Below are 15,804 nucleotides of genomic sequence, written 5' to 3' on the forward strand. Positions count from 1 at the left end.
ATAGCATAATAAAAGTAAAAAAGAATAAAATAACATAGAATGTCAACATTCTCAGCATCTAACTTTGATTCAGATAGATATTCCAAGTCAAGGCCCAGTTATCCTGCTCAATTCTACCAAGAACTGTCTAATTTCCACAAGGGTTCGCATCATTGTTTGGTTGATATTGGCTGCGGACCAGGGACAGCGACATTCCAATTACGGAAGTATATACCTCAATTCGAGGAATATATAGGATGTGATATGTCAAGTCCCATGATAAAGAAGGCTAATGAAAAATTAGGGGAGACTTCTTATGAAAATGTAAGGTTTCAACAGTCAAGTTATGAGGATTTTTCATTCTTGGAGGGCCAGAAATGTGACATGATTACTTGTGTCGAGGCAGTCCATTGGTTTGATATAGAGAAGTTTCAGCAGGTCTCATTTGATAGTCTTTCTGAGAGTGGGACGTTAGCAATTTGGGGTTATATTGATGGTGTCCTTACAGACTATCCGCAATTGGACAATTATTTCCAAGATCTAACTTACGGACCCACAAAGATGGGACCTTATTGGGAACAACCAGGGAAGACCATTCTCAAGAATAAATATAAAGACGTTCATATTGATACAAAACTATTCAAAGAAGTGTCAAGGCATACACTAACCCCAGACATGATCCGTTCCCCAGATTTCAGGATTGATTCTGAACCGCTACCAATAGTTACCAAAATGCCTTTACAAGGGTACATGGACTACATTAGAACATGGAGTGGGTACCATACATGGAAACAGGAGAACAGCGACAAACCGGATATAGTGGAAGAAACTTTGAACTATGTATTAGAAAATACCGATATTAGCGATCCAGCTCAAGAGGTCAATGTTGCATGGAATTCATTTTATATCTTTGCAAGAAAGTAAAATTCAAAGAAACAAATATAAGAATTATTTAGTATGTAATCTCGGTATATAGTTTGACTTGCAATATATTCTATAATTCTGTATGTCATGTCAATGTTCATGGATTTTCACGGTATTCCGAAAGCATTTTTTTTTTTAACGTTTTGGTTTCAAACCAAACTAATAAAAATACTGTTTCTACAGAAGTGGTTGCATTACTGGTAGATTTTTAACTCTACCAAATAGTTGTGTATTTACTAGTAAAATAGAGGACTATTATTTCCTGAATGTTGAATGCAACGAATGAGCCAATGTTGTAAGATAACAAAGGCTACTATTCATAAAAATAATACAATGCAAAATGAAAAATAAATAAATACTTACCCCAAACCCCTAACGAGTTGGCATTCAATACCCTGAAATTCACATACTCCAACTCTGGTACTACTGCCACACACCTATATAAGAAAGAAGTACGTATTATATATCATCCCGCGTTTAATAAGAATATAGCATGTCCTCTTAATAGAAATGGATGAAGTTCAGCCCATCAGTGAAAGGAAACAATTAGAGATAAACTCCGTGCATATTTTACTTGGTGATCTATTAGCTTAGTTCTGCACCCATGTTCAACTGTATTCACATCGCCACTGGCTTTGATTTTTGCACCTTGTTAAAAGTATCTTTGTGTTGCATAAAGACACCCACCTTTTCTTAACAAAGGCGATATCCACTGCACCACACACCCACTTTTCGTTATAAAGAAAAGAGACATATACGGGTGTGTTTATCAAGAAACAATGGGAGGCGTTTCGGCGATGACTATGGCTTATTAATAGCCTAGTCACCTCTCTGATTCAAGCTGTATTACCTTCCACCACACCCCCCCTTATGTGGGATTAATATATATATAGAGCAGATACATAGTCCGTATTACTTGTTTTTAGTTTGTATAGTGTGGCCATCTCACTTCAGCTGCTCAATCATTATCAAATAGTGGTTGGATATCATGTCTGTAGTAGATGTTACGAGCTTGGATCAGTTCCTAAAGTTGGCTAGGACCGATGCTGGAGACAAGCTGGTTGTCTTATTCTTTTATATGACATGGATGGAGGCCTGTAAAGTACTAAAGGAAGTGGTATATGCACTGAGTAGATCAGTGGACAAGAGACGTTCCAATTTCTTACAAATCAATGTTGAGAAGAACGCCAAAATAGTGGAATTGCTAGGTATTACTCAGCTACCTGCATTTTTCTTGGTGAGGAACGGTGTTGTTATCAAGGCCTTAGCTGGTGTTGATCCCAGAGAAATATTGGATGCGTATCAAGAATGTGTCACCAATGTGGAGACATTAAAACTGATCAGGCCCGAGAAGCCTCGTAAGATTACGTCAACCTCCGACGGGATTGAAGGTGATGAGGAGGACAATGATGAGTTACTAGAGCCCGGTGAAAGGACCGAAGAAGATGTGTACGAAGGTCTAAACAAATTGGTGAATGCTGCTCCAGTTATGGTATTCCTGAAAGGCAGTGCATCTCACCCACGTTGTAAATTTTCTACTCAGATGGTCAAAATGTTAAGGGAAAACAATATAAAATTCGGGTTTTTTGATATATTAAAGGATAGAATTACCCGAGAATTATTAAAAGAATTCTCAGACTGGCCTACATTCCCACAATTGTACATTAATGGGCAGTTTGAAGGTGGGGTAGATATTCTTAAAGAGTCCTTACAAGAAGATCCACAATTTCTACGGAAGAAATTGTTTCTGTAAGACATTAATATTACCATTCGCTTTAGTCCTGCAATAATTAGTAATATGTTATTGTATTATATATACAAATCTATAAGTATGCAACATGGAAAAATACGACGAATAAAAAGTAACATAAAAAATTAAATAATGAAAATAAGCTGGAATGTAGGCTAAAACTTGGGTATCGGACTCTATAAATCATCAAGATCTGAGTCAGACAGATTGTCTTCGAGTTCACTATTTACATTGGCTTTTTTTAGTTCTAGGTCATTATTTCCAGTCTTCACCATATTAGAAGGTTGCTGCGATAGAAATTCTATCATAGCATCATCATCTTCATCATCAAAATTGTCAACATCTGAATCTTCAATTGTTTCTTCAAACCCAACATTAATGTCTAAAACTTCATCACCACCAAAATTCTCCAATTCGTTCTGAACAGTGTTCAAATTCGTTAGTTTCGAAATTTTTCTATCTCTCTCCATTTGTAACCTACTTAGTGACGCATATTTATCTTGCTCCTCATCATCAATTGTCTCTACATCAACTTCAAATTCAACCGGTTTCATTTCACCTCCTAGTCGTTCCATAAGATCAACTTCATCATCAACTTGAAAAGTGTCAAAGTTATTGGCTAAAACTCTTTTCTGCTGTTCGATATCTCGAGATAGCGAATCGTAATAATACTTTAGCGACTTTTTCTTATAGTTACGTTTCTTCCGGATGTAAGGACCATAAAAACCATAAAATAACATAATATCCCTATATTGATTGTATGACCTATATTTTTGAAATGACACCAAATTATAATCATCCATTTGAAATTGAAAAGTACTTTGCAACTTTCGTATTTTCCATTCTCTAGGGAAATATGTCTTTCCATGGCGACCAGTTTCATCCATTTTAACGGAGCTTAACTGTTCAGATACATTTCTTGTCAAATATTCAAACGACTCTGCACAGTTGTTCATAATATCACTTTGACTGAAGGAACTTAGTATTTTATCAGCAGTAGATATATGAAAGTTCCCTTTATTATAAACACCATAATTCTCTAACAAACCAAGTTGAAAATTATCAGTGTAGATAGCACCACTGCTTGAAACTATGAGGTTATTTATCATATCGTTTGTATTATCGAATTCCTTAGATCCGTAAATGATTTTCCCAATTGCATGAAAATATGAAACGTTGTTTTCTCTCAAGAATTGACTATTATCCTTCGAGGAAGTGGTCGCCCAGAATTGTAATGTAGATATTGCAGAACGTATATCACCAGTAGTTTTCGCTATTTCTGCAATATAATCATTGTAGCTGTTCCATTTGTCATTCGATTTCAATGTCATAGCATTCTTTATGCAAATACTTTTAAGATGCTTTTTAATTAAAGTAGCATTGATAGGATTGAACTTTATCCTATTTAATTTTGGATGATTTAATACTGCATTACCTAATACTGTTTCAGCTGTGAAAAAGTTATCTACACCCACATATCTGCTCATACCTGAATTACGATCTGAATTTATATCACATTCAGTAAGACATATTATTAAAGGGGGCAGGAGTTCTTCAGAACTGTATAGCCACTGTAATATCAACTTTTGGAAGCCCTGTCGTACGTCCTTTTGAAAGACATTTGGAAGGTCCTCCACTAACAACACCGATAGGTTTTGGCCCACAAGGTATTTAGATTGCCGCAGATATTCTGCAAAGCTCTCCATATGTGATAGGTTATTTAGTGCCATATCACTGTGATATTCATTGACACACTCACGTTGCTCAATAAGATTAAATGCTGTCCTCATTATTGATCGGCTGGCATCTAACCTAAAACTCGGAATATACTGTTCAGCTAGCAACTTAATAACAGTACTTTTAGAGCACCCGCTTGGCCCAGTCAGCAACAAAACTCTGTGATCCTTGGGATCACGAAGCATGCTCAGAAATGCCTCCGACACATCAACAAGTTTTCTCTTATGTAGCGCAACGTCATTAATATCGACAGGCGCAAATTGAGTATACCACGAAGCATCTTCAATGCAAGCATCCAATCTCACTTCAGTTCCAGGCTCTGTCTTAACATTACTTTGATTACCGAACTCACTGAATCCTCTTTTCAAATTCTTGGGCCTAAATAAATCACTAACTTTCACTGGCGATACGTTCCTTGAACAATTGGGAGAATCTTTCCGCAGTTTAGGAGCATCCATGTCCGTAGTTCTACCAACATTAGTCAACCAATAACAACACTAAAACTGTCTTCTACTTTTTGTTCTTGCTATAAATATAATATTGCTAGTCAGACTTCCAAGTCCCTTTTAAGAATGGATCCAACCTCACGTGATATTATCACCCGGACAATGGTATATCAGAGGTTGAAAATTTAAACATTTGACCAATTTAGATTTGAGATGAGCTATAACAATCATAGTCAGTTTGTCATTTCTATATGTTTTGTTTGAGGCTCATGCGATAAAACTGCTAGAAATCATAAGTGAATTAGTTATAGTTACATATCCATAACCTGTTGATTAAACAAATTAACGAATATGAGTGATAATGAAGGGAGGGATGAGAAAATCAGGCAGTTATACAGGTATGATGAAATGTCTAATAAAGTGCTTCAGAAGGATAGAAGGTTAAATGATACTCATAGTGATCCCATTAAAGATGCCGAACTCTCACAGCCCAAGAGTGTCAAGGGGCGGATCACACTTCGTGATATGGGTATCGGACTAAGTAGGGGAGAGTCGACTAGTGTTGATGATGATGCTGAGAAACGGAAAATGATGGTGGAAGACACTGCCATTGACGATGAGATAAGCGGTTCTACAAGTAATTTAATTCTGAAGAAATCTGTATTGGAAATGACTGAGACGCCGACTTTAAAATATACCCCGAGCAACAATCATAACTCTGAAGTTTACAACAATATTATTAGTTGGTGTTGTAAGTTACTAGGAGATGATTTACCAGAAGAAATCCTTCTTGGAATCGTAGATATTATAATCTGTGAGATAAAGGAGAATGAAAAGGACATGAATTCCAAACAGTTAAGGGAAAAAACAGAAAATGAACTTTCGATGGATATTAGTGAAACTCAATTTCATGAAATTTTGCAATTGGTTAACGATATAAATGATTTTGAAACAGATTTAAATAGCATAGATACAGCGGAAAGAATAGTAAATGTTTTGTCAGAAGAAGAGAATGACGAAGTTTCAACGACTCTGTCTCCTAACGTTAATTTCCCCAATAGCGTTGAAATAAGCAATGGTTATGACATTAACCAGAACGTAATCACCGATATCTTTGAAAATCCAGAATCCATTAAAATGAAAGGAAACTTATCATTGAATGAACTGAATAACTCACCAGAAGAATGCACTCGCGACAAAATCAAAGAAATCCTTTTCAGATACACCAATAATATCAATATTGATGAATGCTGCTCTAGAATTATAGATATAAGTGCTCTAGAGGATGCTCGGTTTGTAACAATAATTCATGATATTCTAGAACAGAAATCTGCTGCAAATCTCATAAATTTCTTCATCGAGAATAAAAGTACTATATTTTGGGTTAACAAGTTTTTGGATAGTACGGGAGATGATAGGAAAACTATCCTTGAGAAGATTGCGGACTCAGGTTACCATGACATAGTAAAGTTCCTTCAAAAAATACAAGAACAGAATCGTCTAAAGAGGACAAGAGAATCAGATTATGAAGATGACATGCTGAATGATGAACGTATTAAAAAAAGGAGTAATGAAACCCTATCCAAAACAGATCTGGAAAATATAGCCAAAACTTTCATGATCGAATCTTTTTCTAACGTTGAGAAAGTGACCTTACCGGAAGGTTCTTTTAAAAGAGTTAAAGAGAATTACGAGGAAATACATATTCCAGCTCCTTCGAAACCAACTTTTGACATTGATCTGGTTGAGATTAAAAACATGCCCCTATGGGCTCAAAAGGCATTTCCCACGGATGAAATGAGTACACTAAACTACATACAATCTAAAGTTTATGAGAAAGCATTTAATGATAGTGAAAACCTCCTAATGTGTGCACCCACAGGAGCTGGTAAAACAAACGTTGCAATTTTAACGATATTAAAGGCTTTGAATGATGTAAGAGATGGAAATGAACTTTTTCATTTGAAAAAATTAAAAATGGTTTACATAGCACCACTCAAAGCATTAGTTCAAGAACAGGTACGCGAAATGAGTAGAAGATTAGAAGATTTTGGAGTAAATGTGACAGAATTAACTGGTGATACTAGTATAAAAAGAAAAGAACTCGAAGAATCTCATCTACTGATAACAACTCCCGAGAAATGGGATATCTTGACAAGAAAAAACGATGAGACTGATATCATTAAAAATGTGAAGCTCATTATTATTGATGAAGTTCACTTACTACATGACCAACGTGGACCAGTAATTGAGAGTATTGTTGCTAGGACAAAGGTTTTTGGAAACTTTTCTAATATTCCGAGGATAGTAGCATTATCAGCAACCTTACCAAATTATAAGGATGTAGCTAGGTTTCTAAATGTCCCAGTTACCTCAACCTTTTTTTTCGATAGTTCTTACAGACCGTGCCCCCTTTCTCAAGTATTTTGTGCCATTAAAGATAGCACTGCAGCAAAGAAAATAAGCTCAATGAACCAAACGTGTTTTGAGAAAACAATTGAGTCATTGAAAGAAGGGCATCAGGTAATCATATTTGTACACTCCAGAAAAGATACAGCCAGAACAGCAAATTTTATTTCAAGGTTAGCTGAAAGCGATGATAAATTAGAAAATCTATTCCTTAGAGAGCCAAATGCCAAAAACATTTTGAAAACGGAATCTAAAAATGTTGTTAACACCGATATGAAGAATATAATTAACAAAGGTATCGGAATTCATCATGCTGGTCTATCGAGAAATGATAGAAGCTTGTCAGAAGACTTATTTGCAGATGGTATTTTGAGGGTACTGGTATCGACAGCAACACTAGCATGGGGTGTCAACCTTCCTGCACACACAGTTATAATCAAAGGTACGGATATATATTCCCCAGAAGTTGGTGATTGGGTCCGTCTTTCAGCTCAGGATTTGTTACAAATGCTTGGTAGAGCTGGACGACCTAGGTATGATACAACTGGTGAAGGTATCATTATCACTAATCATAAAGATTTGCAATACTACTTAGCAATTCTTAATCAACAGTTACCAATTGAATCTCAGTTTCTATCAAAATTTGTTGACAATCTGAATGCGGAAATAGCTTTAGGGAATATCAAAACGAAGGAGGATGCAATATCATGGATAACACAGACATACTTCTTTGTCCGACTTTGTGCTAATCCAGATCTATATGTCCCAGAGAAGTGCAAAAATAACCCCGACAGCAAAAGTTATTATAATTTAAGAAAAATGTTAGTAGAAACAGCTTTAGAAATCCTTACCGAGAAACTTCTTATTTATGTCGATAAATCGCACCACCGTCTCAAGCATACCAAATTAGGGCAAATAGCATCCCATTTTTATATTAGCTATAACTCTATTAGTGAATATTTTAAGAAAATTCACGAAAAGTGTACTCAGGCTGACATACTCAGGATATTTTCAGAATCCGAGGAATTCAAATTTGTCACATGCAAGAGAGAAGAGCAAAACGAATTGAAAGAATTGTTTAATAAGGCCCCTATCCCTATAGCCGGATCACTAGATGAACCATCAGCCAAAATCAATGTCTTGTTACAAGCCTATATTTCTCGTATTACATTAGATGGTTTTGCTTTAAGCACTGATATGATATTTGTAACCCAAAATGCAGGGAGACTACTTGCTGCGATGCGAGAAATATGCCTGTCAAAAAAATATGCATTGCCTTCAAAAATAACAATTGAACTCAGTAAATCAATAGGATTGAGGATGTGGTCTATATCGACACCTTTAAGACAATTTCCCAATTGTCCCAAAGAAATTATAAAAAGAGTAGAGGTCTCCACCATGCCCTGGTCCCATTATATAAGTCTATCTACTCCAGGAGATGTAGGTAAGGCGATTAGAAGTGAAAAATATGGCAAATTAATTTACGACCTCCTTAAGAGATATCCGAAAATGAAAGCTACTTGTGTTACACAGCCAATAACCCCAAGTCTATTACTTTTACAATTAGAAATACTCTGGGATTTTTTATGGGACAGAAAATTGCATGGTTTTGCAGAGCCTTTTACTCTATTAGTCGAAGACATCGATGGTGAAAAGGTACTTTACCATCAAAAGTTTCTTTTAAGACCGCATGAAGTTAATAAAGAGCTGCCCTTCACCATTCCTATTCTGCTTCAAGCTGAAGAAAAGAAGAGACTTCCGCCAAACTTCTTTGTTTCTATCATTTCAGAGAACTGGCTGCAATGTGCTCTGTCAGTACCAGTTAATTTGCAACATATTAAAGTTCCAAAGAAATTTCCAAATAAATATGATCTTCCGCTTAGCCAAATACAACCCAAAGATAAACTACCTGAAAATGTCCGCAAATGGTTTGGTTTTACTGTCTTCAATAATATACAGAATGTCTTATTTGATCCACTCTATAACACCAATGAAAATTTATTGCTATGTGCCGCTGCCAAAAGTGGAAAGTCCACAATAGCAGAGCTCGCTATTTTATCACACTTCGAACAAGGAAAAGGCCGAGCGGTATATGTATCGAACACACCGGACGATATAAATATTCTTGAAAAACTATGGAGAGAGAAGATCTCCTCTTTCAATGATAAAATAGAAGTTAATAAACTAGGCGCAGATTTTATTAAAAACATCAAAATATTCTCCGAATCCCATTTAATTCTAGCATCTCCAGAGCAGCTTGAATACATTACTAGAAGGTGGAGGCAAAAGAAGGGAGTGGTGAATATTGAACTAGTAATTTATGATGATATGCAACATATTGGACAAGGTTATAGTGGCATTACTTATGAAATTTTGGTCTCTAGATTGAATTTCATGTTTATACAACTAGAGAAAAGTTGTAGACAAATTGGTATCACACGTTCTCTAGCTAATCCTTCAGATGTAGCTGGTTGGTTGAATGTGTCTAAAGAAATGACCTTTAATTTCGACTGTACTAATAACAACTGCGCTGCAGACATTAATATATTTCCCTTTTCAAACATTATACAAAATGACTTTACCAAGTCTATGCTTTTAAAAGCAAAAGAAATCACACTGAATTGCGTTACTACTAATAATAAAACAATGATTGTTTTGAACTCTAAGAGAGGTGTGTTAAATTTTGCAGATGAAATACAGAATGCACTAAATTCACACGACATTCCAGCAAATCAAGACGACAACCTGGTAGATATCATTCCAAACCAACTAGTGAAACGATATGCCACAGCAGGTGTCGGTGTACTATTTGAGGGACTAGATGAAAAGTCACAGGAAATGGTCTCTACACTTTACAAAATGAACCATATCAATGTATTTATAGTTATGAGGTCATGTTACCCATCTAATGCCATTACTGACCATATTATTATACTTGGTACTAACTATTTTGATTATGTGGAAGATAGCATATATCATTACTCTGTCAATGAGATAATGAATATTATAACCGTACCCACCGCAAAGAAAGTGACTATTTTAACAGATGAAGCTAGGCAAACTCTATACAAAAAATTCCTCGTTGATGGATTACCTCTAGAAAGTTTTCTATATCAAGATTTGTTAAAGTTCTTTCTAGTTGAATTATCAATTAATACAATCAAAACAAAGCAGGATTGTCTTGATATGTTAACATACACCTATTTCTACCGAAGAATTCACAACAACCCATCATATTATGGACTAAGTGACTCGAGTTCCCTTTCTATATCAGCTTTCTTAACAGAAATCGTCGAAAATAACATCACAGAATTACGTGCTAATAATTTAGTCGAACTTTCTAAGAAAGAAGATTCAGATGAAAATATTATTAAAATATCTCCAATATCCAAAATAGGTCTGCATCACAATCTAGTTATTCAAACTTTAGAGTATTTCTTAGAAAATTTGAACAATAACATAACCATGTCCGACATGATTAATATTATTTGCAATGCCGAAGAATTTGCTTCATTATTTCGGTTTCACGACGGCCTAAATTCTATAAAAAGGCTAGCAACAAAATTGCCATTAAAGTTTCCCACCTCAGTCGAAGATAATCCATTGGCTTTCAAATGTTTCGTATTATTACAAAGCCATTTCTCAAGAATACCAGTCCCTGAAGAATTTAGACCTGTACAGCAGAAATTCTTATCGATTTGTCTAAAAATTGTAAATTGTATGGTTGACATTTTAGCCAGTTTTGGTTATCTGAATGCAATGAATGCAATGGATATTAGTCAGATGATAGTTCAAGGGTTGTGGGATATTGATAGTCCATTAAAACAAATTCCTTTCTTTGAGAATAAGATGATTGAAAATTGCAAGAGTAAAAATGTCGAATCTGTTTATGATGTCATGGAAATGGAGGATAATGATAGGGATACGTTGCTGGACTTTTCTGAAAGGGAATTGATTGATATAGCCGACTTTGTAAACAATTATCCAAATATTGAAATATCGTACGACTTTGATGACACTTTTATAGAAAAGGAGGAATTATATTCGATGAAGGTAAAATTATTCAGAGATGATATACCTGACGATCTTTACGTACAATCTAAATCTTTTGACGATCTCAAGTATGAGCAATGGTGGATTATCATTGGCGAGTCTACAAATAGATCCTTATATGCAATAAAGAAAGTCATTCTGGATAAGAACGAACAAGAGTTTGACATGACATTTTCCATTAATGAAAGTGGCCACCATAACATCAGCATTTGGGCAGTCTGTGATTCCTATTTAGATGTTGATAAAGAAGTTACTTTTGAACTAGAATGCAAATGATTTCCCACTATATACAGAAAAATCTATAGTTATATATAATCATCTAATATTTAAAGTGAAGGACTAATGATAGATACTTTTTAATTCTCACCATCAACCATTTCAATATCAGGATCCTCCTCTATTAGAAGGCCATTTTCGTTATTCTTTTTTTCATGATCATTTTGGAATTTTATCAAGTCGTTATAACTCCACACCGAAACACCTTCCTGGTCTTTCGAATCTGTTGGCTGAGCCATTGTTCTCAAAAATTGTTTAGCATTAGAGATGGCCATATCTGTTGATAAATTCAAGTCCGCATCGGATAGTCCCTGTGCAATCCATTTAGGTAGTTGATTCCTCTTTCTAGAGAATCGTCTATCGGCTAAAATCATAACACCATAGTCATCTTTACCTCTTAGAACTCTACCAAGACATTGGGCTGCATGTCTCATAGCATCAAAAGATAAGAAATCATTTTCTCTAATCCTGTAATTTTCTCTCATAAACTCTAATCTAGCCTTTAGAATTCTTGATTCAGTATATTGAAACGGAATACCTATCATTAAGACTGTTCTACCATATTGATGATCAAAATCAATACCTTCAGAAACTTTACCTCTAGCCACAGAAAGTAATATAGCACCTCTACCATTTGAGCAAGCTTTTCTGTAAGTTTCAAGAGCAAGAGATGTTTCTTGAGCATCGGGAGTTTCGACTAATATAAGCTTATGTTTCCATACCTCATCAAGAATACCCATAGTTTGCCACATAGATACAATACTTTCCATATACAAATAAGATGGGAAGAAAACAACCATCCCGTCCGGTGTAATTTTTGCGAACTCCACTAACATTGAACCGTAATTACGTACAATACTTGGATCATTTCTAATTTCGAAACGTGAGGAAATAGCAACTTGGTCTGAACCCTTAGTTACTATCATTGGTAAGAAAGACTTTTTCGCTAAAGACATTGAATAGGATTTTTGTAACACAGTCTCAAAATTTAACATTCTTGGATACATATCTAATGGAGAGATAGTTCCTGAAGTAATAATAACGGAAGAAAATCTTTCAAATACAGGTTTGATGGCAATTGAGGCATCCAGACATGTGAATCGCATAATGGGATTAGGGACAGCAGCATTTTCGATCTCGTACGGTTCGATTATTAGCGTAAAACCGTCCTCATAAGTTGATATAAGAGTCGCAAAAGTTGCAATATCTTTTAACGCAGCAAATTCCTCTACGTCTTCTACATCCAGAGTACGAACCAACAGTGATAGCCTTTCAGAACAGAACCTTAACGGTTTTCTATCTATAAACGTAAGTTGCTTCAGATGCTGTAAAAATGATCTTGGTGTTTCAGAGATAACATGTAATACTTTCATTCTCGTTTTCAAATATTCAATCAACCTTTTCAAAAAAGAAACAAAATGTTCAGCTCTACGTATATTACCAGGAATGGCCTCCTTTAACAGATCTTGAGGAAGAACAGGTGTTTCCACAAAGGGTTCTTCAAGTTCTGTCATCATATCTTCTTGATGAAGACCTTGTACCAATTTTTCATATTCATCTTGTAACCTTCGAGAATCTACTTGTCTGACTTCAGTAATTCTTTCATTTAAAGTGTTTGCACCTTTTGTAGCTTTCCTTAACACATCGTTAGTTAAATCAAGTGATAATGATTCAATACAGACATTATCAATGTTGTGAGCTTCATCGAAAATAACAATACTGTCCTTTGAAACTTCGACCGAAACTCTTTCTGCAATCTTTGGATCTAGTAGATAATGGTAGGAATAAATGATAATATTGCACATAGATATCATACGACGTACTACGAAATATGGGCATATTTTTCTCTGCTCACAGTACTTGATTAGCTTTTCGAAAGAAAACACACCATTAGGAAGATAATTTTCCACATCCAGTGAGTATAAATTTTCATGATATTCACAAAGTTCTACCTTAGCTTCTGGATCTTCCTCTAATTTCTTTTTAGCTTGACCATTTGTCATCCTTCTACATTTCTCATCAACCACCGTACCACTTCTTTCTTTACTCACTTCTGGATGTAAACATAGATTTTTCCTCGACGTCAAACCAAGTCCCCTAAACTCTTCACGGAACCCTAGTTCTTTTGTCCTATAGTCCATTAGATTCTCTAATTCAACTAGTGCTTTTTCAATTTCAGACATTGTACGAGAACAATAAATAATCTTCCTATGTTCTGGATAGTGCATTTGATAAGCAACAGTCAAAGATAATAAAGAAACAGTTTTACCTGTTCCCGAAGGCATTTCCAGTATACTATTACCTCCTGCATCTAATGTACGCTTTATATCTTTCATATACTGATACTGTTCCGGATAGATTTTGGGATATGGAAACAACACAGGTAAATCATCGATAAAGAATTTCATTGTATTTTGTAGAGGGATATTAAATTTAGACTATTTTAAAGGTATTAAATGACCTTCTTGAAGGTTATTCACGGAATCAATTTGATTATTAAGGGTTTTCAGCTTCGGAAATGCAATATATATATATGAAGCCTTTTTTTTTTTAATATGTGAGATGCAAGGGAAACAAATATAACTGTTGGAGACTCAAAAGTATACAAACAAATATAAAAAATGCAATACCAATTATTAAAACACCAAGTTGAATAGGAAGTTCAAGTTGAAATATACATTAAATCAAATATAGTCTATTAATGAAATGCATCGAAGATACATTTTTCATCATCTTATGACATATATAACGACTAAGCATGTGATGCGATTTAACTGCAACAGTTTGACAATACTTCAAACTTTTAATCACATACAACAGGTGAAGCAAAAGACCATTTATCATGGGTCCTTCTTTTCAAATAGAACATGAAAACCCAGTTTCCTGGAATAGTCGTTTTAATATGTCATAAATAATCATTAAATGATAATTAAATTAGGTATCTATGAAATATATAGTTGAACACGCCATTATCCGAGTTAAATGGAAGCAGCAGTACATAATTACATCATAGTTTCATATCCTTTATTTACAGTCGAGATGTAATTCTACCTGCGTCATAATTCTGTTTCTTCTCAAATGCATCATGAGGGAGACCATTATCTTTCTTTTGTCCGAAATGGTCGTTAATCAAGCGGCATAGTTTAGGGAATATTATATCTGAGGTTTCACCTGATACAGAGACAAGTATTCCTTGTTTCGAATAGTGCTCTTTAATTGGCCCTAGCGTCTGCTTATATTCTTTCATACGTCTTTTAAAGGTCTGGGCATTGTCGTCTAATCTTTTCACTAATGGTTCGCCCGTAATATCATCTTTTCCTGGAACCTTTGGAGGATTATACTGCAAGTTATACACCCTGCCACTCGCAGCGTGAATATACCTGTTATTTATCCTCTCTAGTATAACTTCTTCTGGGACATCAAGCTCTATCACAAGATTAAGCATCGCATTGTTCTGTGATAACGTTTTATCCAGATTTAATGCCTGGTTCTCCGTTCTTGGGAAACCGTCCAGCAACCACGAAGATTGTGGATTCAACCAGCCCTCATTTGACAAATGCGACATCAAAACCTGCGTAATTACCTTATCCGGAATCAGCCTACCTTGCGCAATATACTTCGAAGCTAATACACCCAACTCCGTCCCACTCTTCAGTTCATTCCTTAATATATCACCCGAAGATACACTTTTCAGTTCCGGTATCACTTTCAACAGCTTAGAGGTCTGCGTCCCCTTACCAGCACCAGGCGCTCCCAATAACAATAATCTTAACGGCCTCGCTAGCTTCAAACTCATTTTCTTCTTTTCTTTCTCAACTTAACTTTGATTCACTTTCTCCTTACTCCCTTTTAATCCGTTATGAACAGATTTGCAGGACATGAACATCAAAACCTGTTGACCTCCTCTTTATATAGTCCCATTCTCGAAGATTTTGACCTTAAAGTAAAAATGACTCTCTCATCTTTCCGAAGATTCTTTGTGGGCCCGTTACTGTGATCGGCCCGGATTTCCAGCCCCGCGAGGGTTTTTTGTTTTTAATTTAATATTTTAATTCCATTTATCCGAAGATAATATAGATTTAATTTAAAAATTACAGCATATTACAGCAATCGATAAACCGTTTTTAAACTATCATATGGTACATCAAGGATTAGTTAATAATAAGAATGGACATTTAATTACAAACTTTATATATTTTCATTAATACTACTATACTTATATCTGTAAAG

The 15,804-nt window shown here is 35.2% G+C and overlaps 6 protein-coding genes across 6 annotated transcripts; 3 read left to right on the forward strand and 3 right to left on the reverse strand.

Annotated features, from left to right (window-relative positions):
• Positions 1-39: 39 nt before the first annotated feature.
• TMT1 (trans-aconitate 3-methyltransferase) lies at positions 40-903 on the forward strand (the record flags this gene model as incomplete). Its single annotated transcript, XM_071053751.1, has 1 exon — positions 40-903. One exon carries the CDS (start codon positions 40-42, stop codon positions 901-903), a length of 864 nt encoding a protein of 287 aa, XP_070910163.1.
• Positions 904-1,891: 988 nt separating this feature from the next.
• GRX4 (monothiol glutaredoxin GRX4) lies at positions 1,892-2,656 on the forward strand (the record flags this gene model as incomplete). Its single annotated transcript, XM_071053752.1, has 1 exon — positions 1,892-2,656. The coding sequence occupies one exon, from the start codon at positions 1,892-1,894 to the stop codon at positions 2,654-2,656; it is 765 nt and encodes a 254-aa protein (XP_070910164.1).
• A 173-nt stretch (positions 2,657-2,829) lies between these two features.
• Positions 2,830-4,848, reverse strand: RAD24 (Rad24p; the record flags this gene model as incomplete). Its single annotated transcript, XM_071053753.1, has 1 exon — positions 2,830-4,848. One exon carries the CDS (start codon positions 4,846-4,848, stop codon positions 2,830-2,832), a length of 2,019 nt encoding a protein of 672 aa, XP_070910165.1.
• Positions 4,849-5,187: 339 nt separating this feature from the next.
• On the forward strand, positions 5,188-11,574 carry BRR2 (ATP-dependent RNA helicase BRR2; the record flags this gene model as incomplete). The annotated part of the gene is made up of 1 exon (XM_071053754.1): positions 5,188-11,574. One exon carries the CDS (start codon positions 5,188-5,190, stop codon positions 11,572-11,574), a length of 6,387 nt encoding a protein of 2,128 aa, XP_070910166.1.
• An 80-nt stretch (positions 11,575-11,654) lies between these two features.
• RAD3 (TFIIH/NER complex ATP-dependent 5'-3' DNA helicase subunit RAD3) lies at positions 11,655-13,982 on the reverse strand (the record flags this gene model as incomplete). Its single annotated transcript, XM_071053755.1, has 1 exon — positions 11,655-13,982. The coding sequence occupies one exon, from the start codon at positions 13,980-13,982 to the stop codon at positions 11,655-11,657; it is 2,328 nt and encodes a 775-aa protein (XP_070910167.1).
• A 620-nt stretch (positions 13,983-14,602) lies between these two features.
• Positions 14,603-15,370, reverse strand: ADK2 (adenylate kinase ADK2; the record flags this gene model as incomplete). The annotated part of the gene is made up of 1 exon (XM_071053756.1): positions 14,603-15,370. One exon carries the CDS (start codon positions 15,368-15,370, stop codon positions 14,603-14,605), a length of 768 nt encoding a protein of 255 aa, XP_070910168.1.
• Between the last annotated feature and the right edge of the window lie 434 nt (positions 15,371-15,804).

Source organism: Nakaseomyces bracarensis, assembly GCF_045282275.1.
Source record: "Nakaseomyces bracarensis strain CBM3 chromosome Unknown Scaff12_0, whole genome shotgun sequence".
NCBI lineage: Eukaryota > Fungi > Ascomycota > Saccharomycetes > Saccharomycetales > Saccharomycetaceae > Nakaseomyces > Nakaseomyces bracarensis.